The sequence below is a fragment of the Pinus tabuliformis genome, chromosome X, assembly GCF_031772625.1.
Source record: "Pinus tabuliformis cultivar Carrire ecotype Pingquan chromosome X, CPIR1, whole genome shotgun sequence".
NCBI classification, from domain to species: Eukaryota; Viridiplantae; Streptophyta; class Pinopsida; order Pinales; family Pinaceae; genus Pinus; species Pinus tabuliformis.
In genome coordinates, this window is record NC_142308.1 from 1376159745 (window position 1) to 1376184859 (window position 25115).

General features: G+C 39.2%; 2 protein-coding genes across 5 annotated transcripts in view; one reads left to right on the plus strand and one right to left on the minus strand.

Annotated features, from left to right (window-relative positions):
- LOC149145184 (putative receptor-like protein kinase At1g80640) overlaps positions 1-18881 on the plus strand; it is a 45202-nt gene extending 26321 nt beyond the window's left edge. For all 3 annotated transcript variants that reach the window (XM_089447947.1, XM_089447948.1, XM_089447949.1), the window contains one exon: positions 18379-18881. In XM_089447947.1, coding sequence (XP_089304073.1) covers positions 18379-18570 — 192 coding nt within the window. In that variant the 3' untranslated portion in view covers positions 18571-18881. The remainder of the gene's footprint in view (positions 1-18378) is intronic.
- LOC149145185 (uncharacterized) lies at positions 7962-9855 on the minus strand. Of its 2 annotated transcripts, none has more exons than XM_089449648.1 (2): positions 8821-9855; positions 7962-8697 (listed from the first exon to the last, which is right to left on the minus strand). In XM_089449648.1, exons 1-2 carry the CDS (start codon positions 8946-8948, stop codon positions 8196-8198), a joined length of 630 nt encoding a protein of 209 aa, XP_089305774.1. In that variant the 5' UTR covers positions 8949-9855; the 3' UTR covers positions 7962-8195. Both variants share the same exon structure in this region; 1 of them encodes a protein (XP_089305774.1).
- Positions 18882-25115: the final 6234 nt, after the last annotated feature.

Genomic DNA, 25115 nt, shown 5'->3' on the forward strand with positions numbered 1-25115 from the left:
CTCAAATCCATATGGTTACTTTCAAGCCCCAGCGAACTAGATATTCTTTGGTTGTCTGATTCTGAATTCTTTTTGCAACTCTTTCAATTTTGCAATTGTTTCTCTGGTTCTAGAATTTGCTTCTTCTAGTCAACGTTTTCATCCATAGTATGCTCATGGTACTTGTACAAATCTGCCACATTTTAGTGTTGGCAAGCTATCCAAGCCATTCTTCAATTCCATCACATATGCATTGCCTAAATTTTTCTTCAGATTCCTACCAGGTCTAATCTTCTTCATCTTTAGCTGGTTAGATGTTCCTCTTGGGAACATTTTCGTTTGTATATGTGGTATCACGAGGTCTCCTTCCTCAATTTTCTTCACTCTTCTTTTCTTATCAACTCTTTGTGTATATCCTTGGCATCTTTTTGTTCGCTGTTGTTTTTTTGCACACTTCCTTTATAAGTTCTACAAACGATTATGTATCTGCACTCTCTTGCTTGCTTTAAGCAAGCTTGCCAAATCTGTCACTCCTCTTGGTGACCCGCCATTTACAACATGAAAAGACTATTTCTTGTAGCCTCATTCACTAAATTGTTGTATACAAGTTTTGCTGGTGCCAACATTATATCCCATTGTCCCGATTTCTCTCCCACTAAACATCTCAATAAATTTCAAGGCTCGTATTCCTTACTTCAATTTTCTCATCAATTTGTGGATGATACAATGATGCATAGAACTAAAATGCAATTGTGCACACAAAATTTTCCAGAAGGTTCTTTGCAAGTAACCAATGAATTTGTTGTCCTTGTTACTGCTCAAAGTAGCAAGGGTCCTAGGAGGGGATCCTATAGAGAAACTACTAGGTCAAGGGGCAACAATGGAGTGATAGTCCACTATCACCTCAACGAAGGCTCCTTGCTCTTTACGGACTTTCATCAATGTGAGGAGACCTAGTATAAGAGGAATCACAAGGATGACTAGATTAGTGAATAGATAGAGGGTGATTCCTAGAGCCTATTCGCAAGAGATACTCAATTATGTGGCTTACTTGCTTAAGAAGCAAGGTGATGGACTCTCTGGGAAGGGCTAGGAGGGTACTTAAGCCTAGGGTTTGAGATTATTTCTTGACAAGAGGCTTCCTAGGTCGAAGGATCCTTGTGGAGAAATGGCTTAGATGTAATCCTTGTAGAATATGAGTTACAAAGTTGTGGGACCACAGAGAAGCCAAGTGGACCCAAACTAGGTCAAGGGTATGGAGTTGATCACTCAAAGAGGGGCTTGACCTAATTGGGGAGGAGAATAGGATCAAAGGACTAATTTTCTTTTGAAATACAAATACAATGACCCAAGTGAGGACACTAACCCAAATCAGCCTAGGGCAAGAGATGGTCTTGAGGCTAGGGCTTGCTATATCTCGGGATTCCACCATCGGAATTGGTTGAAATTTGGCGGACCCCTTGAGAAAACTACAGCACAATAGTGGACCAATTTTCAAGGTGTTTGGATGGCTACAAAGAGATTCGTTTGATGCCATAGGTGACCTTCTATGGTTAGGCCTAGAAATTGGAAAAGTGAAGAAAAGAGAGGTAAATTGAACTCCCAAAGGGATACAAAGATCAGTGCCTTGTTGCTTGGGCTTAATGGAGTAAATATACACATAGATCATGAATTTTTGTGAACTAAGGAGCCCTAATTGATCTTTACTAGCCTCTCTAAGGCAAACAACTAGGTCAGTAGGGATTTATACTTCAAATTTGCCAAAGAGATGAAGTTTCGAGGCTTAAAAACCTATTAGGTGCCTCTAGGAATATACACCCACTCTCTTCAGGTACTATGCATGCATTAAATCACTTATTCAAGGTTCCCAAAAGAATTTCGCATTTACTTTAACCCATACATGAATAATGATAAATATAACATGCAGTAAACCAATAAAATAACAAGAATAGCATCAAAATTCAACTTACATGAGAGAGAGAGAGTATGCCCATTCATCAAATTCGCATGAGAAAGAAACTCCAAAGACAATAGCAAAAATCCAAACATGCATAGTGCATCAAGAAAGCTCCAAAATGGTTTACCCAACAAAAAGTGCGAATATCTCTCAAGAGATACTAATCCAATCCAAATGATGATGAGAGGAATGAATCACCTCTCATCTATTTATACAATCTCTAAAGAGTTCGATTTTCCTAATTAGGCCTAATTAAGCCCCAAATAATAAAATAATGTGCAACAATAACATCCCTTGCTGACAAGCTCACCAAGATAGCTCAATAACATAAAAATAAGTCTTTCAAGAGGCAGAATGATCAATAAACTAAGTCGTTGGGCCTTTGAGGAGGCCTAATGAAGTCCAAAGTGTGCCATGGTGAGAAAATGGACTCCAAACATAGTGGACAAGGAGTTGGCCCCTTGTTTTCCAATCAAGTCACTGTAGTGCTCCCACGTGGGTGTGGGAGCACAAACCTCATGGGTTTCCAAGTGAATCAAAAATGCTTGTAAACCATTTGTAAGGGCTAGGATGATGACATATGCCTTCCCTTGTCTCCTGCAGTGAGACACATCCTCATTCGTACCCTGGAACATTTGCCAAGTGTATGGTGCAAGTGTGGAGCTGGCTGGGCATGGTGAACCAGTTGCATCATCCTCATCCAAAAGCTGGAACACAAGCAATCAATGAGAAGTGTTGGGGATCCATGAAGTATTCTTTGCTATGTGGAGGCCCATGGCTCTCATCGCTCACCCTACAAGTGCCAATATGGCCCTTTGGAGGTCTAGGACCTCGTATATGGAGACCAAGCCCCAAATGGAGACCCACCTGCAATCCTGCATAAGATCCAATGTGTCATCTTTGCCCTCCAATATAACAAATCATTAGAATAATCAAGTAAAATAACTTACAAGTCATGGAATCAATGGGGCACTTCATGGTGGCATGCCCTTCCATAGTGGGTTTTTGCATGTACAAGTGTCTCCAAGCTCAATAAGGGGGTTAACCAAGAAATCTATTAGGTGGTTTCAACCTTTAAAGGGGGTGACATGTACATGGTAGTCCATCAAATGGTAGGTGGCATGTGATGTGATGATGAGATGGAGTGGGGGTCGAGGGAAAAACTCCAAGCCACATGTTAGGGTACAAGGGTAGCTATAATATGGGAAGCCCACACTTGGGTATATGAGTGTAGGAGGGAGCAATCATGGTACATAAGTTACCCCGACCTTTGTTTTTCCACCCTTCTTCATATGCCTTTTGCCTTTTATTGATTTTCCTTTATAACCGCTCGGGGTTCTAGGGAATGAGAGCATGATGTGTGGTATATAACAGTAGGTACCCCCTTTTAAGGTGGGGCATTTCATTGCCCACCAGGGGTTGGGACAATCATGGGTTCCTTAATGTGGAGGGGGCTCATCTAGGGCCCATAGGAACCGGAGTGATGGCCATAGATAGGGGTAAAACTTATGTTTGGCTTTTGCCCACGTGCTAAATTTGTATGTCCCAACCATCTTTTGCATTTTGTGGTACATTTCCTGTTGTAAGTGGCCAAATTATGCTTTTTCTTTTCTTTTTAGCTGTATCAACCTCCAGGGCATCGATTTGGGCCCGATCCAAAGCGTGGACAAGGGGAGGGGAAGGCTGACCCTTTGTGGACCCAACGGACACATGTGGACCAGATGGGAAGTGTGATGAATAGGGTTATAATGAGCAAAGGGGAGTGACGTATATGGTATCGAGAAGCGGACCATCAACCAAAATCGGGATTTCTCGTGTAGTGCCAGCTGTAAAGCCAATAGCTAGTAAAGGAGATCCCACAGGACTAGAATACAAGGCTAACTATCAAATCGGGCAGAGGAGACAAGAGTATAGATCTAGCCCACTCTTTCTGCCGAATTCCCCCACCAATCCATGCCCAAAAGTATCCATGAAAAGTAAACAAAATTACTCAACTATACCAATGAAAAGTCGTACCTTTGGGATTGGGAGGCCCACCTTCAAACATACGATCATAATAGATGGGCGAGGGATCACATGGCTAGCTCTGATCTGAACTTAAACAGGAACACAACAACTTACAGATATAATCATAAACACAGAGACGCAACATAAAAACACTTCATTTCATTAATAGAAAAATACTGAAAATTGCTTACAAACAGAATGGCAATAAGATAGCTCGGGCGATGGTAGCTTATCTTTGAGAAGAGATGTGGCAGATACATGCCTCTGAATTGTGTTACAATGAGGCTCAAGGGCCTATTTATTATTAGAAAACATGAGAAAACCATAAACAACCAAAACCCTAACCTCAGGAGATGTAACACCAAGCATTTGTGGGCCCCGTTGGGGTTAGTTGGGCAGCCAACTTCCCGGGGTCGTAACTTGGTCATATTATCTCTGTTTGGTGCGTATGATACCTTGTCGAAAAGGTTTCTCTGAGTACTACAGGTTTCGCCACAGGCCCCTGCCTACGGCTACAGGCCTGCTGCGGACCCCAAAAAAATGCCTTTTAGGGGGTTAAACTGCTCCGGAAGTTTAGGACCCGAAAAACTGCTAAAAATAGTAAATGCTGAAATGAACAAGGAAACAGATGAAACTGATTGGGGGGTCTAGGTGGAATAGGCGGGTGGCCACCAATATCCACCTAGATCATTCCTCCCCCCTTAGGAAGCAATGGTCCCCATTGTGTGCAGAGCCTCCATGAGGTGAGGAAATTTCTGTTGAACTTGGTCCCTGGTGAACCACTTGCCCTGGTGAAGGAGTTGGCCTGCTTTGACAACTCGATATAGCTGTATCCTCTGTTGGCGAGTGTTCTTGATCTGTGTGTCCATGATCTGATTAGTTGTGGCCTGTTCCATGCAGTTCGGGTTGAGCTCTGTTGGTGTGAGCTATTTTGCAATGTCAAATGTGTCCAACAATGGTGGAAAGTATGGCCGAAGGCGATCTACATTGAACACTATTTCAGACCAAGGAACGGTGGGATGTTGAGCTTAAAGGCATTGCCACTGATGACCTTGGTGATGGTGTATTGCCCATATCGGAGAGGGTGAAGCTTGCGATGGGGTCCAACAAGGCGCTCCTTCTGTAAATGTAGCCAAACTTTGTCGCCCACCTGGAACTTGTGCGACACTCGATGCTGATCATGGCGTTGCTTGTACTTAGCATTGGCTCTGTCCAATATATCATGGACCTGTTGGTGGATGTGTTGAATGCGCTCAATGAAGCTGTTAACCCTTTTAGCTTCGGACTGAATGTGAGCCGAATCTACCTGAGTGGCTGCAAATGGTATGACCACATCAATGGGGCATAATGGCTGAAATCCTAGCCCTACCTGAAAGGGGTTGTGGCCTGTTGAGCTATGGAGAGCTCTGTTGTAGCTGTGTTGGACATAGGGAGACTTTCATCCCACGTGCGTGGATGCTTCGAGTTGTACATGCGCAAAATGTGTACGATCATCCTGTTGACAACCTCTGTTTGGCCATCAGTTTGGGGATGGAAAGCCGTGGACTTAGTAACTTTTGTATCCAGCATCGACCAAAGACTTGACCAAAATGCATTCAGGAATTTGCTGTCCCGATCTGAGACAATGGACTGTGGGATCCCAAAGTGTACCCATACTCGCTCAAAGAAGAGCTTAGCAACGACCTTTGTTGTGATACTCTTCTTGCAGGCCGCCATGATGACCATCTTAGAGAATCTGTCGACGACCACGAAAACACAATCGTTATTGTGCTTAGTAGAAGGAAGACCCGACATGTAATCCATGGAGACAGATTCCCAAGGCTGGCTAGGAGTAGGTAAAGTATACAGGCCTTGCTTCTTGATGGTTGGTTTGGCAATGGCACATGCGGTGTATGATCTAATGTACTTCCCAACATCCTCACGAAGTTTCGGCCAATAAAATTACTTTTGCAATACCCCCATTGTTTTCTCTGCTATGAAATGTCCGGCAACCCGACTATAGTGCACCTCCCAAATCATCTTGGCATGCTCACTTGAAGGAACACAGATGTGTCCCAGGTGGCATAACAGTGCATCCTAAAGGTGAAAATTTGGAACTTGCTTCCCTTCCAGGAGTGTCTGGTATATGCTGTCGAATTCTGGATCGCTCTTGTAAAAATGCAGCCACCTCGATGTCTCGTGCCCACAGGAGTCGAGCACAGTTTTCAACGCCATGACCAGTGGTCGACTGAGGTAATTGACAACATTATTGGTGCTGCCCTTCTTATACTTAATGTTCAAATGGAACTGTTGCAAATAGGTGGACCATTTTTGATGGCGATCGTTCTGCAACTTCCCTTGTGTTTGTATGAACTGTAGAGGTCAGTGGTCTGTGTGGATGACCGTTTCCTTCCCCAGAATGTAATGCTTCCATTGACGGCAGACCTGCACAATGGAATACATTTCTTTGTCGTAAGTGGGGTACTTTCGGACTGTGTCTGAAAGTGTCTCACTGTGGTAAGCCACTGGATGCCCATGCTGAGTAAGAACTGCACCAATAGCATAGTCAAAGGCATCTGTCTCAATCTCAAATGGTTGTTGTAGGTCTGGTAATGTGAGCATTGGTGCAGAACAAAGGCGATTCTTCAACTCGAAGAACACTTGTTGTTGGGTTTTCGACCAAAAAAACTTTTCTTTCACTCCGCCCTTGGTGACTTGACTTAAAGGCCAAGTGATATGAGAGAACCCCAACACGAACCTACGGTAGAAATTGGCAAGACCCAAAAAGCTGCAGGTTCTGTTAGAGTGGTTGGGGCTGGCCAATCCCGAATGACTTGTATCTTGGATGGGTCCACATGTACACCCTGCTCATCAATGATGTACCCTAGATATTGAACTTGGGTCAGGCCAAAGGTGCATTTCTCCAAGTTAGCACACAACTTGTGTTGGCGTACGGTTTGAAGGACCTGTCAAATATGGTGGAGGTGCTCTTCCCAACTCTGGCTGAAGATCAAGATGTCATCTAAATACACCACCATGAATGCATTGGTGAAGGGTCGCAAGATGTCATCTAAATACACCACCATGAATGCATTGGTGAAGGGTCGCAAGATGTCATTCATCAGTCTCATGAAGGTTGCAGGGGCGTTCGTCAACTCGAACGACATGACCAACCACTCGAAAAGGCCCTCCTTGGATTTGAAGGCAGTCTTCCACACATCGGAGGGTTTGATAGACACCTGGTGATAACCTGACTTCAAGCCAATCTTGCTGAAATATTTGGCCCCCTTGAGTTGGTCTAGAAGGTCATCAATCTGCGGGATTGGGAACCTATTCCAAACAGTGATCTTGTTCAGTGCCCGATAGTCAATAAAGAACCTCCAGGTCCCATCCTTCTTCTGTACCAATATAATCGAGCTCCCACAAGGTGATGAGCTTGGCCTGATGTGCCCTTTCTGCAATAGTTCTTGAATCTACCTCTTGATCTCATGGTTCTCCAAAACAGAGTGTCGATAGATCGGTCCATTGGTAGCGGCGCTTCCGGGGTCAAATCGATGGAGTGCTTGACCTGACAGTGCAGAGGTACCCTTGTGGGTGAGGCGAAAATATCCTTGTACTCCTCCATGACCTTGTCCATCTGCTGCTGCTGTGCAGAGGAGCCCTGCTTGGAAGCCGTGGCCACAACCTTCTTCTTGCCCTGGGGGCGAATCATAAGGAAAAAAATTTCTTGGTCTGGGAAATGATTTTATTGCATTGCTTTGCAGTGATCAAAGAGATGGCGGTAGGCGGGGCTACCTCTGGTATCCTGTACAACTTATTAGCCAAACTAATAATCACAGTGTGAGGTCTAGACTTATATACAACATGTCGCTACCACAAGTATGGTTGTCCTAACCAATGTTGCACAAAGCGCGATCGGGATTTAATCGGCGCCGGGAAAAAAGCGGAAAAAATCGACAAAAGCGGGAAAAAAGCGGGAAAAAAGCGTTTGGCACAAAAATATTCATTTTTTTTCATTTTTTTTCAATTTTTTTAATATCTAAACCATCTACAACATAAAATAAATACATTGACACATAAATATGATAAAAAAACTAATATATAAGATGTTTAATATCATTTCTAGCGCTAAAATCACACATAACATTGAATCATGTCCTGAATAGTAAGTCCTGAGTCCCAAGTCCAACTCAGCCTCAAAATATCAACAAAAAATATGATAATGTATCTCATCATGTCATAATGTCATATACAATAAAATGAAAGTCTAATCCTATTGATTTCCTCTGCCCCTCTTGCGAGAAAATGGCACAGCTTTCTCTTTCCCTCTAGATGTAGAAGCTGGTGCCTGTGCTGGTGGAAATGGCAGTGGAGTCTGACGTGCTCTAGAAGCTGAAGAACTAGTAGTAGCAGCTACAGGAGGCTTAGGTGGACGGAGACCACGTCCTCTACTGGTGGTAGTGGTAGCCCGGGTAGCCCGGGTAGGCGGTGTCACCTCCTCCTCCTGCTCCTCCAACTCCTCCTCCTCCTGCTCCTGCTCCTGCTCCTGCTCCTCCTCCTCCTCCCCCTCCTCCTCCCCCTCATCCTGCACTAACCAATCCTCAGTGGGATCCATGAGAGGCCTCTCGGTCTCAACCCTCCATTCAGCAGTGGTGTCAATCCCATCCAATGAGATGGCTTCCGTATCAGGTGTCTTACTCTTCTCTAGTTGTCTCACCCACAATCGAAGATTGTAGTAGACATAGACCATGTCATTAAGTCTATGGGACTCCAACCTGTACAAAGTTCATGAAATAATAATTAATAATTAATATTATAAAAAAAATATTGTTTAAAACTTTAATGAATTCAAAAAATTATTTGGAAATTTGCAATATTTTAAATGTTTAAGTGTTAACCTATTGCGCTTCTTGTTGTGTATTTTTTCAAATACACTCCAATTGCGCTCACATCCCGAGGAGCTGCATGTTTGGCTGAGGATGCGTACGGCAAGATTTTGCAAAAGGGGTACTCTGCCACCATACATCTTCCACCATGCGTCTACAACAAAATTACAAATAAAATTTTAAATAAACATAAGAAAAAAATGGAATTTGAAGAAACAATGAAATTTGAAAGTTGAAACAAAGTTACAAAGTACATACTACAAACTAAAAAATACCTGGCATTTTAATCGTCCTATCAATGACAGCCATCTCAAAGCCAAATGTGCCACCTGACAACTTATATTGCTCAATTTGTCTAGAGATCTCCATACGTTCTTCTGGAGATCTCACCATCTTCTGGACACAGGTTAATAATCCTTCCACGACCTCAACATCAAAATTAAACCCACATGCATAAGAAAATGCAGGGTTCAGGAAAAGCCCAACAGCATGAATGGGACGATGGAGTGTGTTGTTCCATCGCTCATCAATGACTTCCCATAGAAGGAGTTGTCTCTGAAACCCATCATCTCCCTTATCATCATAGTAGGACCGAATGGCTTCTTTGGCCCTGTCCATGGCTTCATACAAATAGCCCATTGCGGGCTTCTCACCATCAACCAACCGAAGAACCTTTACCAAAGGTTCTGTAACAGCGCACACCTCCTGCACTCCCGCCCAAAAGTCTTCCTGGTATGAAACTAGTCTGCAGACGGCCTCTCCTTCTGGTTTGCGGCTCATTGACGAAGCACGCCACTCCTCTGAAAGAAACATTCTCTTCAAATCCCACATAGAATTCAAGAGGGATTGAAGAGATATGAAACTCGTCGCAAACCGTGTAATGGCGGGGCGCACCAACTCTTTGTTGTTGGTGCATTTTCTCATCAAGCTAAGCACAGATGTGTGATTGTAAATAAATTTTGTGATGCTTTTTGATGAGTCAACAACCTCTTTGACAAAGGGAATTTTCCCTATGTCCTCTAACATCAAATCAATACAATGGGCAGCACAAGGTGTCCAAAATAAAGCAGGATGTCTGTCCATAAGCATTCTACCAGCAGCAACATAATTTGCAGCATTGTCCGTTATGACTTGGACAACATTTTCTGCACCCACCTCCAAAATAAACACATCCAACAAATCACATAAAGTTCTTGCATCTTTGATTTGATGAGTTGCATCAACAGATTTGATAAACATAGTCCCCTTGGGACAACTAACCAAGAAGTTTATAAGGGTTCTCCCCTTTTGGTCAGTCCAACCATCTGACATAACAGTGCATCCTGTTTGTGCCCATGATGCCCTAAAATCCTCCAATCTTTGGGTGCAGTCACGCTTTTCATCTTGAAGAAGTCGGCCTCTGAAATCATGAAGAGAAGGGATTTTGTACCCCGGGCCAACACTGGCAATAGCATCAACAGTAGGTTGGAAAAATGGATTACTCCTTACAATGCTGAAAGGAATATCACTCCAGAGGAGAAATTTTGTCATCAACTTGTCAGCTTGTTCTTTTTCAGTTCTTTTTAGCATTGAACCAATAGTTGGTTGTGAACCAGGTGTGGTTCGAGGAACAAAATATGATGATGCAGCTACCGGATTGACTGACGCTGCAGTAGAACCAGTGCCACTTGGCCCACTTCCTTCAACTGACCTTTTTAGTTGCCTTTTGAGTTCTTCTTTGGCATCTCTAGTGTGCTCTAATTCTCCCAATGCTCTCATGGCTTTTTGGATAATTTCAGCATTTGTATTTAGACAGGGCCCCACATCATGTCCAGGGATTTGTGCAAGGTGGAACTTCAACCTGTACACCCCCCCGAATATTTCCTTTCCACACAACTTGCAATACAAGTTTTGTCTATCATTCGGAGTTTTAGGGTCACCATATTCCCAGAAAGGATCCAATTTCCTTGGCATGTTTGTTTTTGAATTTGCAAACCTATGGAAAAATAAGGATTAGGAAATAGGAATTTAGGATTACATAATACAAATTACAATTTAGCATTTGCAAAATTACAAGTTAATTATTTCCAAAATCCCAATTTCTAAACCCAAGTTACCCAACCAAATGCCAATGGCAAATGCCAAAAAACAATGAAAATTCAAAAAAAATAAACAATGTTTAAAAAAAATGAGAAAATAAAAATAAAAAATTGGTTCTCATAGTCATAACAAATTACCCATCCCAAATCAATGAAAAATTTCAAAAAATTCTTTAAAAACAATGAAAACCAAAGTTTTTATAGAAGCAAAACCAAAAAAAATTAATCTACATACCTCTTTTATGGACAAATTGGTGATCTTGGCTTGGATTCCTCCTAAAAACGCTTGGATTCGCTCCCAAATCCGACGGAAACCCTTCAGCTCCTCTCCCTCACCTCTTCTCCTCCTCCTCCGCGCGGCGACAGCACAATGAATTAAAAAAAAATCGAATTTGCCATATAAAACCCCGCTACCCGCGCCTCCCACGATTTTTTGCGTAAAAATCGCGATTTTTTCGATAAAAATCGATATAAAAAAAAAGTGGCGATTTTTACGGATAAAAATCGCGATTTGATCGGGCAGAGGAAAAAATCGCGATTTTCCGATAAAATCGCGATTTTAACAACACTGGTCCTAACAATACATCACAAACTTCAAGAGGAGCAATGTCACATAGTACCTCATCCATGAAGGGCTTGATGCTATAGGGAAGGCAACATTGTTGGTTGACACGAAGATCTCATCCTTGGTGAAGCCACCCGATGGTGTATGGCTGTGGATGTGCTATAGTCTTTAGGCCTAGGCGCTTCACGACCTCTGCTGAAATGCTGTTCTTTTGGCTCCCGCCGTCGACAATGAACTGCAACGGAGAACCCTTCACCCACATCTGTGAGTGTAAGAGGCGTTCCCCCTCCTTTGGATCTTTATGCTCAATCTTCTGGATCTTGGTGGTGGCCACTGTGGCACTGGGTTCCGCATCAATGATTTGCTTCCCTTTGTCAGTGTCCTTATCAGGTTCTGATTCAGAGTCGGAACTTGCGTCTGATTCGAAAGCCTTCAGCTCGGCCACCAGTGACTGCTTGGCCCGACACTCACTTGTATTGTGAGTGGAGCTCTTATGGAACTGACACTGTTTTCCCGTGTCCTCCTTCGTCTTCCGGGTGTTGTTCTTTGCTTGCGGCTTGGGCGGGCTGTCCTGAGTAGTGCCGCCTTGGCTTGGTCCTTTGTTCTGTGGTTTGGGGGCACCTTTTCCTTGCTTTGGATTCACAGATCCAAAGTCCCGCTTCTTCTGTTTAAACTTTTGCTCAATCTTTACAACGTATCGATACGCCGTGCCGAGCAAGGAAATGTCCAGGAACTCCATCTTGTTTTGGATGTACTTGTGTAGACAACGGTGGTACTTGAGCACCAAATGTCGCTCAGTATCCTTGATACCTAGCTTTATGCGAAGGGTATGGAAAGTATTTGTGAACTCTGGCACATCTTCGTCCCTTCCCTGCTGTAGCGTGGTCCACTTTATGTATTTATTTTCATAGCTCTCAACAGGGTAATATTGTTCCTTGATGGCGTCTCGAAAAGAATTCCAAGTGGGTGTGGCTGAAAACAGTGAGGGTTCACTCTCGTCCTTTTGTTCACAGTAGGTTTCCCACCAATCCTTGACGTGTGGGACGGCTTTAAGAAGTGCAAAAGTAATCTTTTCCTGATTGGAAAAGTCATGAATTGAAAAATATCCTTCCAATAGATTTAATCATTTATCTACAATGCCTGCATCTATTAGGCCTTCGAATATGGGAATATCGAAGTTAACTTGTACCTTAAAAGGAGTGGCGCCTCCAGAGTGGCTGTTGGATGAAGATGCATCGCTTGTGGGTAGCTGTCGAAGGATTTGGGCAAAGTTATCCATCATCGTGTCCCTTTGTCACTCAAGAGCTTCCTCGAGCAACATTTTGAAAGTATCTCCTGCCCCCTCGTCTTTCTTTTCTTTCGCCATGGGAGGTTGTCAGATTTTGCGAGGATGATCTTGCAATGGTTCAACCAGATCAAGCCCTAACTCCTTATACCCTGACCTCGTTGGGGACATGCAAAGAAAAATAGAGAAAGAGCAGACTGCTCTGATACCACTGATCCAAACTTAAACAAGAACGCAACAACTTATAGATATAATCATAAACACAGAGATGCAGTAGAAAAACACTTCATTTCATTAATAGAAAAACACTGAACTATGCTTACAAACAGAATGGAAATAAGATAGCTCGGGCGATGGTAGCTTATCTCTGAGAAGAGATGTGGCGGCTACATGCCTCTGAACTGTGTTACAATGAGGCTCAAGGGCCTATTTATTATTGGAAAACATGAGAAAACCCTAAACAACCAAAACCCTAACCACAGGAGATGTAACACCAAGAGTTTGTGGGCCCCGTTGGGGTTAGTTGGGCAGCCAACTTCCCGGGGTCATAACTTGGTCATATTATCTTCGTTTGGCATGTACGATACCTTGTTGGAAAGGTCTCTCTAAGTACTACAGGTTTCGTTGCAGGCCCATAGCCGTAGGACCCCCAAAAAAATGCTGTTAAGGGGGTCAAAATTGTTCCGGAAGTTCAGGACTTGAAAAACTGCTAAAAATAGTAAATGCTAAAATGAACAAGGAAACAGATGAAACAACTGGGGGGTCTAGGTGGAATAGGCGGGTGGCCACCAATATCCACCTGGATTAGGCTCAACTGGTGGAGATGGTGGCACATCGAGCTATCTGGTGGCTGCAAGGGGCTGCTGGTCGCCGACTGAGGGCCCTCTAGGAGAAAAAAATTCTCTTATGCATACTACCCACAGGTGGTGGTGGGTAATAGTCCCTATTTAAAATTTATGCTTCTTGGAAAACCATGCAAACAAAATTCAAACTATTTTTCTAAAAAATTAAACAATGATATTCATTGCAGTGTTGAAAATATCGGTATCGGCAAAATATCGGCAAGGGTCCAGAAAATATCTTATCGGCAATATCGGCAAAAATATCGGCAAAATATCGGCAAATATCGGCAAGCATAAAAAATAATTTTTTCAAATTTTTAAATATAGCCGATATTTTGCCGATATTTTCAAAATATCGCGATATTTTCTCGGCGATATATCGTTTTGCCGAAAATATCGCGATATTTTCGAATATCGCCGATATTATCAACAGTGATTCATTGTATTACTAATTTTCTTGTATGAAATAACATGTGTGTTTTTCAAGAATCTATCCACAACTATAAAGATTGAGTCATTACCTCTTTGAGTTCTTGGCAATCTCAACCTGAAGTCCATGCTGATATATTCACATGGTGCTTTTGGTACAAAAAAATAGCTTGTTCAATCCAAGATTTTGACTCTTCCCTTTTGCATGCCTGAAAACTATGCAACTTTCAACCCATTTCTCACATCTTTGGTGATTCTAAGCCAATGGTAACGATCTTCCCCAAATTCTCAGGTCTTGTCTATTCTGAAAATTCACTGAAGTCATCACTATGCAACTCTCTTATGAGGTTCTCTCTCATTGATCCCTTTGAAATGCACAACTTATGATTTTTGAAAAGAAATCCAAGTATGGAGCTCGTTCTCCGCTCCACATTTCTTTATTGGCTTTCCATGCTTCAAAAGAATATGCATATGCCTCATCCATTTCATTTCTTTCAGACCTACCACTCCACAGTGATGGTGGTCAACACTGTTGCCCTTCTAATCAAGGCATCATCAACTTTATTTGACCTTCCCAACCTAGGGTGCAATACAAATGAGTAGCCTTGCAAGAATTCTACCCATTTCATGTGTTGCTGATTCCACTTTGCTGGGTTGTTTATGTATTGTGACACTTGATGACAAATGTAAAGGACAAAGCCTTTGGGAAATAGGCAGTGCCTCTACATTTTCAATGCTTGAATGATGGTATAAAACTCTTGATCATTCATTGAATATTTCTTTTTGCATCGTTCAACTTCTTATGAAGAATGCAATTGACTTTCTTGCTAAGCACTGATCCAAATGTTGTCCAGTTGGCATCACAGACCACTTGGAACACCTTTGCAAAATCTGGTTAAGGCCAATGTTGACTTCTTGGTTGCCTTCTTTTTCAGCAACACAAAACCTTGCTGTAGTGTTGCATTCCATTGGAACTCTCCCTTCCTCATGCATGCTATTAGTGGTGGACAAATGCCACTGAGTGTACAAATAAATTTGTTGTACAATCTTGCCAAACCATGAAATCTTCATACCTCAAATGTTCTTCTTGATGTTGCTCTCACCTTCTCTATATTCATCTTCAATCCTTCTTGAGATATCACTAAATTCCAAATACACTATTCTTTCAATGAAGAATGCTTCTTAAATTTCTCACCACTTTCTCGAGCATAAACTACTCCAACACTTGCTTTAAATGCATCATGTGCTCTGCCTTTGTCTTGTTGAACACTAGTGTATCAACCAGATATACAACCATGGGCTTTCCCAAGAATGGTTTCAACACTTTGTTCATCAACCTCATGAAAACGCCAGATATTTTTCAACCCAAATGGCATGACCAACCATTCATATGGTCCTTTCTTTGTTTTGAAGGCTGTCTTGCATTTATCCCCTCTCGAATTCTGATTGGTTACTTGTGCTCTTCAATTCAATCATGGTGAAGTACTTTGCCTTCTTTTTCTCTTTCAGGAACTCTTTTTTTTGTACACCACGTCACCTTGCTATCTCGTTGTCCCCTTTTTCCTTCTTCACGGGGAGCCTTCTAAATCTTCTTCCACCTTAATCCAATAAAAAGGTGTTCTTCACCCCATTAAGAACAACTTTTCTATCGAATTTCCAAGGCTTTTCCAACAAAGGGTGAGAGGTATCCATTGTCACATCCCTTAGAACTTGGTTATCGTAATATCTCAGTTAGAAATTTACCAACAATTGTTTTCTAAATGACAAGATGTCCCTTATCCACCCAAGAGACTGTATGCATTTGGGTGTCGGGTGCACTCGAAATTCAACTTTTGCATCACCTCAGTTGACATGAGGTTTCCATTACTACTCCCCTCAACATTAAGCAAACAACATTTACACCTGAGTTTGCATTTGGTTTTAACGATAGAATCTCGTTGTTTTAGCTTCTTTTAGAGCTATCTATTCGGCTTCAACAACACTCTTTGGAACATGAGATTTCTCCAAACTCTTGCTGTACTTCGTCTATGTCGTCTCCAATCACAAAAACAACTGCACTCTCAGCTCCTTGAGCTGTTTGCGTTCTCTGTCTTGCCTTTTGCTGCTCTTTAAGTTTTCTAGACAGTCATAAGTTTGGTACCACTGTGCTGCACACTTGAAACACGTTCCACTGAATCTTCCTCCTCTTTCTCTAGAAGTTCCTCGGCCTCTTGAAGCTTCACATTTTCCTTGAAAACCTTGACTTGCAACAATTGTTTTGGTCTTTTCTCCTTTGTTCCAATTTGTTTGTTCTGTGCTAGACATGGTTATTCCTCTACCTCTCATTCCCTTGCCTTGAGAACTTTGTTGCTTTCTAGATATTTTCACTTTAGCATTCAAGCAAAGCTGATATGCTTCTGCCATATATTGAATTCTCACCATGTCAGGCTCATCCTGGACAACATATATGAGGCCATTAATGTATCCAGCAACAAGTTCATCACCCCCATCATTTTGTAATGGACAATTGATAAAACTCTTGTGTATTTCTTCACACTCATGTCTCAGGTTTTGCAGTTTCTTGAACAAATTCACAAAATATTCCACAGGTAGGAGTTTTCCCTTCAACTTGGTGATCATCATGTCCCAAGTCCTAACCTTCTATTTTCCCTTTCTTCACCTATTCACCTTCAGAGTTTCAATCCATAAGGTTGCATGACCTTTCAACTTTTTGCATGCAAGCTTCACTCTCTTGGGGTCTTCATTTGCTCGAATTCGTAGAACTTCTCCATTCCTATAATATAATCAATTAATTCTACCAGGTTCAGGCTTCTTGAGTAGGCAGGAGTCTCCATTCTTGGTCCACCTCTTAGAGTTGTCAATGCCTTATAATTCTCTGCTCTGAATCCTGGGCTTCTTCAACTTCTACCGGAAGTTTAGTTCATGTTCATCATCATTCATATCATAGAGATTCGCTATAACTCCTCTTCTTTGGGTTGCTTCCATGGTGTCTATTCTAGCAGACATAGCTCTCAACAGCTTAGTGATTTTATTAGTAGCACCTCTTGCTATTCTCAACCCCAGACTGGTATTCCTACTACTCTTCTGTGTACCATAATGTTGTTTATGTAAAATCTCCCTTCTGCAATACATAAGTGCTAAGAGCTCCAGAAAAGGGTGAAAATCAACTTCTTAAATGTGCAGTTATCAAATAAATGTTGAAGAGAGCTATTCCCACTTCTTGATTGACCCCGTAAATATTCTAGTCTACGGCTACTTTTGTTTGACTTTTCTATCAGAGGAAACCTAGTCTACGAAACTCCTTCGAGTTTGACATGCCTTGGGTAATGCTTGCACGATTGAGTATGACTCAAATTATAAGTCAAACACAAGTCAGATGAACTAGGTGTTCAGAGTCATACTCAGCTGTCTGTCTATAAATGACAGATAAGATAAGGCAAGAAAAACACCCATTCTGCTTGGTTCGTTGACCTGATTTTACCAGAAGCAACCAAACTTTCAACCGTTCAGAATTCATGGTTTTTGTAGCATGTAGTAGCATCTATCTATTTCGAAACAAGTTATTATGCAACATTTTAAACTTTCATATTACCTATTTATTTATTTTTTAATAATTAAATAGATAACTCCATTTTTTTCCAAAGTCTCAGTCAACTATTAATTCTTGCCCCTATCAAGTTATTTATCTAGTTCAGTGTGCTAACATTTCTGTTAAGGGTGCCTATAATGAAGGGACAGATAACATTGCTCTTGCCCCTATCAAGTTTTATTTATCTAGTTCAGTGTGCTAACGTTTCTGTTAAGGGTGCCTATAATGAAGGGACAGATAACATTGCTGTTAACGGTACCTATTATGAGAGCAGGTCCTGAGTTTGTTTCCTTATCTTTCCACTTTTTAATGAGGGTGAGGGTGAGGGTGATTCGAATGAGCTGTCAGGGGTAGGTTTTGGTTCAAATTCTAACATATTTAATTTTGAGTGTTGTAAATTAAATTTAATTGAAATATAATATAAGTATTATTTTGTCAGTTGAGTTTATTTTGAGTGGTTGGGAGTTGAGTTTGTTTTGAGTGGTTGGAAATAATGATTAGATTTTTTTCATTTTATTTAATTTTTATTTTTAATTTAATTTTATAATTAATTTAATTAATTGAAAATAATAATTAAATCTTTCTCAAACAAATTCAATTTCTGAAAATTAAACTTTGATATAATGAATTCAAATTTTATAGTTGAGAATGAATAATCCCTTACTCCTTATATATCCTTGACTTTTACAATGAAAGCTTACATTGTTTTGAGAATTCCTTGTGTAAAATACAAGGCAATAAGAGTTAGGCGTATATGATGAGTGTGCATTTGATGAATGCAGGTGGCAGCTGTTGCAGTGCTATGTGTGCAGCCAGAACCCAGTTACAGGCCATTAATAGCTGACGTTGTGCACTCTCTCATTCCTCTCGTACCAGTAGAACTTGGGGGAACATTAAAGTCATCACCCGCTGAGATGAAGTCATTTGCTTCTTCCCAATGCAGTGCCAACGTTGCTTCCAACTCAAAATTGTGATTTGTAAATAATTAATTTCCCATCTCTGAATGGGGTTTGTCATATGCTTAAGAACACGTCATGTGACAATTATATTTTAAAATTTGTGGGCATATAGATTTATGTCCTTCTGTACACAGGGCGGCGGCTTAGGTGACAACGTGGGCTGTAATTTATAGGTTGAATTTCACATCTGAGATAAAAGGAACAAATTGGTCTCATTTCAAGGTCAGAGCTCTGATTGACCTAAGCTTTTTCAGTCAGGTGACATTTAAATGATTCATCTAGTTTAATGTTAATGGTGGTGGATTGGCTGTTTGAAGTTCCCCAGAGGTACGTTAAATTCTTGAATCCTTGTGGCCCTGGGGTCAAGTTTGAAGTAGGAAGCATTTAAAAACTAAAAAAGCAAAATGAAATCACAATTTTACTTGAAAAGTAATGGAAATTCTTATATTTTACTTGAAAAGTAATGGAAATTCTTATAGGATTTTGAAAAAATGGGATAAAAATATTTGGAAATCTAAGTTACTGTTGTCAAGTTTAGGTATTGATGTCAAGTCCGGTATAAAGATTACTGTTGTCAAATTTGGATGGTAAATCTATTTTTACTATAAAAAAATAATTCAAAATTTCGCTATCCAAACAAAATCATAACCTTGATAAACAACCATTAAAACGTTTAGATAAATTGTTTTCATTAATGCCATAAATTTTGCCAAATTTAACAAATTTTTATATTTAAATCATTATATGAAAATAATATAATATTTCATTAATAAAACTTTTTATATATCAATTTAATATTTAATTTAATTGTAATCTTTATTTTAAATTTTTATACATATATAAATTCTAAAATATAATATAAATATATTAAAAAAAATCCATCAAATTAAAATCTACATGTTTACGCATATGTACCAATGAATTATGTTAGAACTCGAGTACATATAGAGTATACATGTTTAGGCATATGTACCAATAAATTATGTTAGAACTTGAGTACATATAGAGTACACAATTATGATATTGAATAAAGTTCTTAATGGTATGTTATTATGAGAAGAGTAACGATAGTAATTTTAGTGTGTTCTTAAAAAACTATTTATCAAATTAAAAATCTGCATGGTATATGTACAAATAAATTAGGTTAGAATTTGAGTACATATAGTACACAATTATGATATTGAATAAAGTTCTTAATTGTATATTATTATAAGTATTGATAGTGATTTTAGTGTGTTTTTTAGGTGTTTTATTTTTTATTTTTTTAATTTTATTTTAGTTATTTTATTTGTTTTGTTTTATGTGGTTGTGTTTTTTAGGTGTTTTATTTTTTATTTTAATTATTTTGTTTGTTTTGTTTTATGTGGTTCATGGATTCTAGAGATTAGTGATCATTGTGTCCATAGAATATTTGTATTAGGAAGATCTATTTAAAGAGATTGTTTATCGTCGGCTCAACCATGGAGCTTGACTCTGAGAGTGTCAAGAGAATTGAACTCGTGACCTCTGAATAGCAAAGGTGCTTTAACCACGGGACTCAACCAATTGAGCTATTGCTCGGGGTTATAACACATCAAAGATTTTAATTTAAGGATATTTTATTTTATTATCCATAAAATTTTAATAATCAATGTTACTATGTTGAATTTTAATAATTAAAGTTATCATAAATACTATGTTTAAATATTTGTATTTTTTATTGTTTGGGGTTTATTAGTGTATTTGTGAATTGTAAGACTAGCATATAGTCTAAGAAATTGTCATCTAAGGGTATTTAAGCCCTTAAAATCATTTGGAGATAGCACTAGGGCCACACCAATCCTTGACATGGTTGAGTATTTTTTTGGTGTCTCCTAACAAAAACTATAAGATTTGAACTTTAGGTCCCTTCATAAACAAATCCCTTGAAATCTAATTATGTTAATTGGGTTTAACAACTATATGTATCTTTTATTCTTATATTAATATTGAAATTACTTTTCAAAAATTTAAATTATCATATAATTATAATCTCAAAGTATTTTTGACCTAGAGATCAAAATAGTTTAAATGCAACTATAATTACATTTATCCTTATTTTTATACTAACAAATAAATTATTTTAAATTGTAAATAGATTTTATTTAGGGCCAATCAGAAGAAATTAATTGCAAGATAGGAGTCAAGCAACCCCTACTCTTTTTGGCATTTACATTGACAAATTAGAAGATTGTTTGGAAAAAGTAGATTGTGACGAGACAATTCTCATTGGTGCAATCATCATTCTTCTTCTATATATTGATGATATTGTTCTTAAGGAAAGAAGTCCCTATGATCTTTGCAAACATCTATGAATCTTGAAGCATTTTTGCTCCAATATGGGTATGACTAGTAATATTGATAGAATAAAAGTATGATACTTAAATATAGAAAGATCATCAATGTACTTTCGTATATGAAAATGACTCCAACTTGGAGGAAGTGCATTCATACAAATATCTCAAAATTCACATTCATCACAAGCACAATTGGAATTATAACATTGAGAAAAAGATCAATGGAGGGTGGAAAGCTTATTATGAGGTTGAAAACACTTATAAATCAGTGTATTTTTGGATATGGGATAATAAAAAATTTCTCTTTATGACGCTTGTTACTCTTATTTTGTATGGATGCAAAGTTTGGGGATGAAGTATCTATAGAGACTCCCATAGAAAGATAGAGTAGATTCAAAAGAGATAATTTATCATCTCAAAAGCAAAGGCAATTCACCTTATCTTATCATAGAAGCAAGCCTTCATTGGGACCATGGCTATGACCAAGGTGCCTAAGGTACAAGAACAAGTTAAACAACATGGGTGACAAGAGGCTTTTTAAGATCACTTCAAACTCTAGCAAATTTGCCTTTGGCTCACTCAAGGATGGCATAAGGATGCTCAATCTTGGCTAAACCAATGGGAAATAAAGGTAGATATTATATTGTAAGGCAAAGATAATAATTTTTTTTGGTAGGTAAGCACCCACGGGGATTTGAACTAGTGACCTATCGCAAGGAGTGCCTTAGCAGTGCACCCATTCACCGTCAATCTAAAGCCCCGTGCGCGTAAGGTAAAGATAATATTAAAATCTAAATGTAAAGAGAAATTATGGTGCAATATATAATTAGAGAAAAAAATATATATTATATTATAAGGAGGTGTTCAACTCTAATGGGCAAGATCAAAAGTATCTCTTTATTTTGACCACTTAAAAAAGGAAAATCAACATTACTAAAATGAGAACACATTCTCATGAGCTCCATAGTGAAATTGAGCATTGGACAATTCCCAAAACATTGTGGGATGAAAGAATTCATCATCTTTGTGACACTAAAAGGGTTGAAGATGGGAAGAAATTTCTCTTAAACCCTCTGACATATTCCTACATTATATCTCATTTTCAAAAGATTTGTCACGCTACCAACCTTTCTGACCTTCTAACTCAACAAAATTATGGCGATCTTGTAACATTTCTCCTTATGCTTTTTGAACTTAGAGAAAAAACCCTAAAGAGATCCAAGTAATCCATTATCCTCTCAAGGTTTAATATACCAAATTTGGTCATAGTGGACATCAATCATCATTATTAGTTGAACATTATAAGATATAAGTTTTTATTTTTGAATGGAAAAATAATATATTTTAGTGAAAAATAACTCTTTTAATTCCTAAATTTTAGTTTATATTATTTTTCATCATTCAAAGGCTAACTATATTTGGATGAAGACTAGAGTTTTTTATTCTTAAATACTAACTTAGATCCCTTTTTAATCTATCTCCCATCCCCAATCCCTAATGTAATAGATGTTCCATTTCTATGTGAAAACATGGCTACAATTCATTTGATCATTAAGTAGGTTGAACTAACATAATTATTTCCCCTATTGTCTCCACCACCAAGGCCTCCTAAGGTGAAGCAATGCTTCATTAATATGATAATATACCTCCAAAATGCTTGTTACCTATTATATTTTTCCTTAACTTCCTACAACATGCCAATGTCACTTTTTCCTTCTTTGCATTTTCTTCCTAATTATCACCAATTTAAGCTCATCCTTCTCTACATCCCTTCCACCTCCCAACCTCTTTTTAAGTACTACCTATGTTATGGCGCTTGATTCGAGTTATACAAAAAATGAAATATAAATAGGAAAGATACACAGATAACACAAAGAGCACATTAATAAAGTGAAATATAAATTATACTAATGAATGAAATATAAAAGGCTTATGGAATGCAAAGCAATACAAAATAGTTAGAATGGTGGCAACTTATCTCTAAAGAAAGATGTATTGGCTACACTTCTTTGCAAGAAGACATTATAAAAGGCCAAGATTGTCTTACTAAGTTAAAGTATGAAGCCCAAAGAGGAAAAATCCCTAAAAATCCAAAACCCTAACCCAAGGAGATGATGTGAACAAAAGAATGTAGGCATTGAGGAGGCTAGTTGGTATATCAACTATTTTGGGGTACAACGTTTGCATACATACTCTATAGAATCAACTTTTTACCTACTTTAATGAATCACGTTGGGTCCTTCATTTTGGGGGATAGAGTTTTTGACACATTTTGACCAAGTTTGATTGAAGGGAAGTTGAAGAGGAAACTACCGAGGGAAAGAGAGTAAATCCACCAAGATCTGTTAGACACTGAAGTTGGCAAGTGGAAAATACGGGGACATGCAAGCGCAACCGAGTCACAAAGGCCATCAAGGAGAGATGGAGCAGTCGTAGCCTAGTCACAAAAGCCACCAGGGAGGAAAGTGCGTGGCATCCGAGGAAGAGATTGATAGTTCAGGAGAGTGAAGTTTAGCCAAAGGAGAAGACAATAAGAGGGGAGAGGCAAAGCTCATATGCTGAGATGATGTCGCTGAGTCTCTTGCACTTGGCCATGTTCTTTGTTTATCTATTTATGAGCTACATTGTATGATGATGCTTTTGTTCATACTTGAAGGGCCATAGTGCCAGAATGTAATGATGTCTTAAGTTTAATGGAAAGGAGTTGCGAGACTGTTCTATGGTTCAGGATGTGTTGGTTTGCATGGGCCTCTTTAAAATTTTCTTATGCATGAATATGGATGTCATATGTTTCTTTGGATGTGTTGCAAGTCACACTTTACACTGGTTATATGTTAGATGCTATGATTTTCTAGAGTTGATGCGAATGATAATCGTTGCACAACCCTCCTTGATGACTAGTTCTAGTCCCTATCCTAGTACGACCGTGACAGGTCTTGGGTGAGACGCCTTCTCTTGAGTAAGGTGAAAATGTCGATGTTACGCTAGACTACAACGAATCCTTTGTTGGCCCCTGCATCTGAACCCGGGGTCTCTATCTTTTATATTTTTCCGCCAACAAATGGTTCCATTGTCGGGACCTGAAATTTCTTAAAGGGATCTGGAACATGTTGTCAAGGATTTTTAAGAAGGATCTTCAAGATTGGTGGCATGAGAAAGTAGAGTGGTTTATTTCTCAGTAAGCACAACTCTGTCACAAAAGTGTGAAGTGAGTGAAGGAAGAAGTTTTGTATGCAGAGCCTGCGAGTGATTAGTACAAGATATTCTGGTGTAAGTTCCCAGAAGATCTTTACAATTGGTTGTGAAGGTTGCAGACAAAGTAAAAGTCTGGCAATCAGAGTAGATCTCCCCATACCTCGACTCGGGATGACCTAGTCAGGTTAAAGCAGTTTGATATGAACCTAACTCAGGCCATCAATTTTTGGGTACAAGCTGATGAGCCTCAATATTGCAACAAGAATGCTGCAACTCCCAAGGCTACCAAATTTAATTATCAACTCGCGGTTCGTACAAAATTAAGATGTATCAACACTATATGTGCAACATACAATGTGTCCTTCTTTTGTTGATATGATGTAATGGAGTGAATGTCATGAAATCAAAGGCTAAACTAATTGCAAAAATGAAATTGTTACTCTATTTGCAAGAAATGGAAATGCTACTTGCTCAACTTGTAAATGCTAACTAATCAATTCATGAAAGGAAAAAGGTTAATCTACTTGAAAAAATAAAGTTATTTGCATAATTCATCAAACTACCAATCAAAATTGCATGTACTATCTACCTAGTTCACACTTTCTTGTAAATCAGTAACATACTTGCATCATACTTGTGATAAAGAAACTAAGTCTACTCTGTTTTTCAGTGAATAAGAGGAAGGGTTGGAGTGGCTCAGGAGTTTCCCTTGATCATAAAATCATATCTAGGGGTCATTATTAATCTAGACTAAGTCATAGTTGCAGTGGGGATCAAAACTGATGAAGGAAAGTGGTGTTACAGGTTTGCTACAGGAAGGGACATGTTTGCTATAGGAGAAGACAAAATTGCTACAGGAGGAGATAACTCACCGAATGACAAAGTAAATAAAATAAAAAGAGTATGGGACAATTTTATTTATTGATTAGAATGTCTTTGTTCACTCTAAAATACCTTTGTTCACACGTGCTAAAATATAGCAGAAAATTACTAGTCTAAAATCTGGAAATTCGAGAACTAGTGAGCTAGTTAACCTATCAAATGCCTAAC

Coding starts and splice junctions, on each gene's coding strand:
- LOC149145185 (XM_089449648.1), bottom strand. CDS start 8,948: ATGTATGGTGGCAGAGTACCCCTTTTGCAAAATCTTGCCGTACGCATC. Junction 8,698..8,820: donor CACAACAAGAAGCGCAATAG/GTTAACACTTAA, acceptor AACTTTGTACAG/GTTGGAGTCCCATAGACTTA.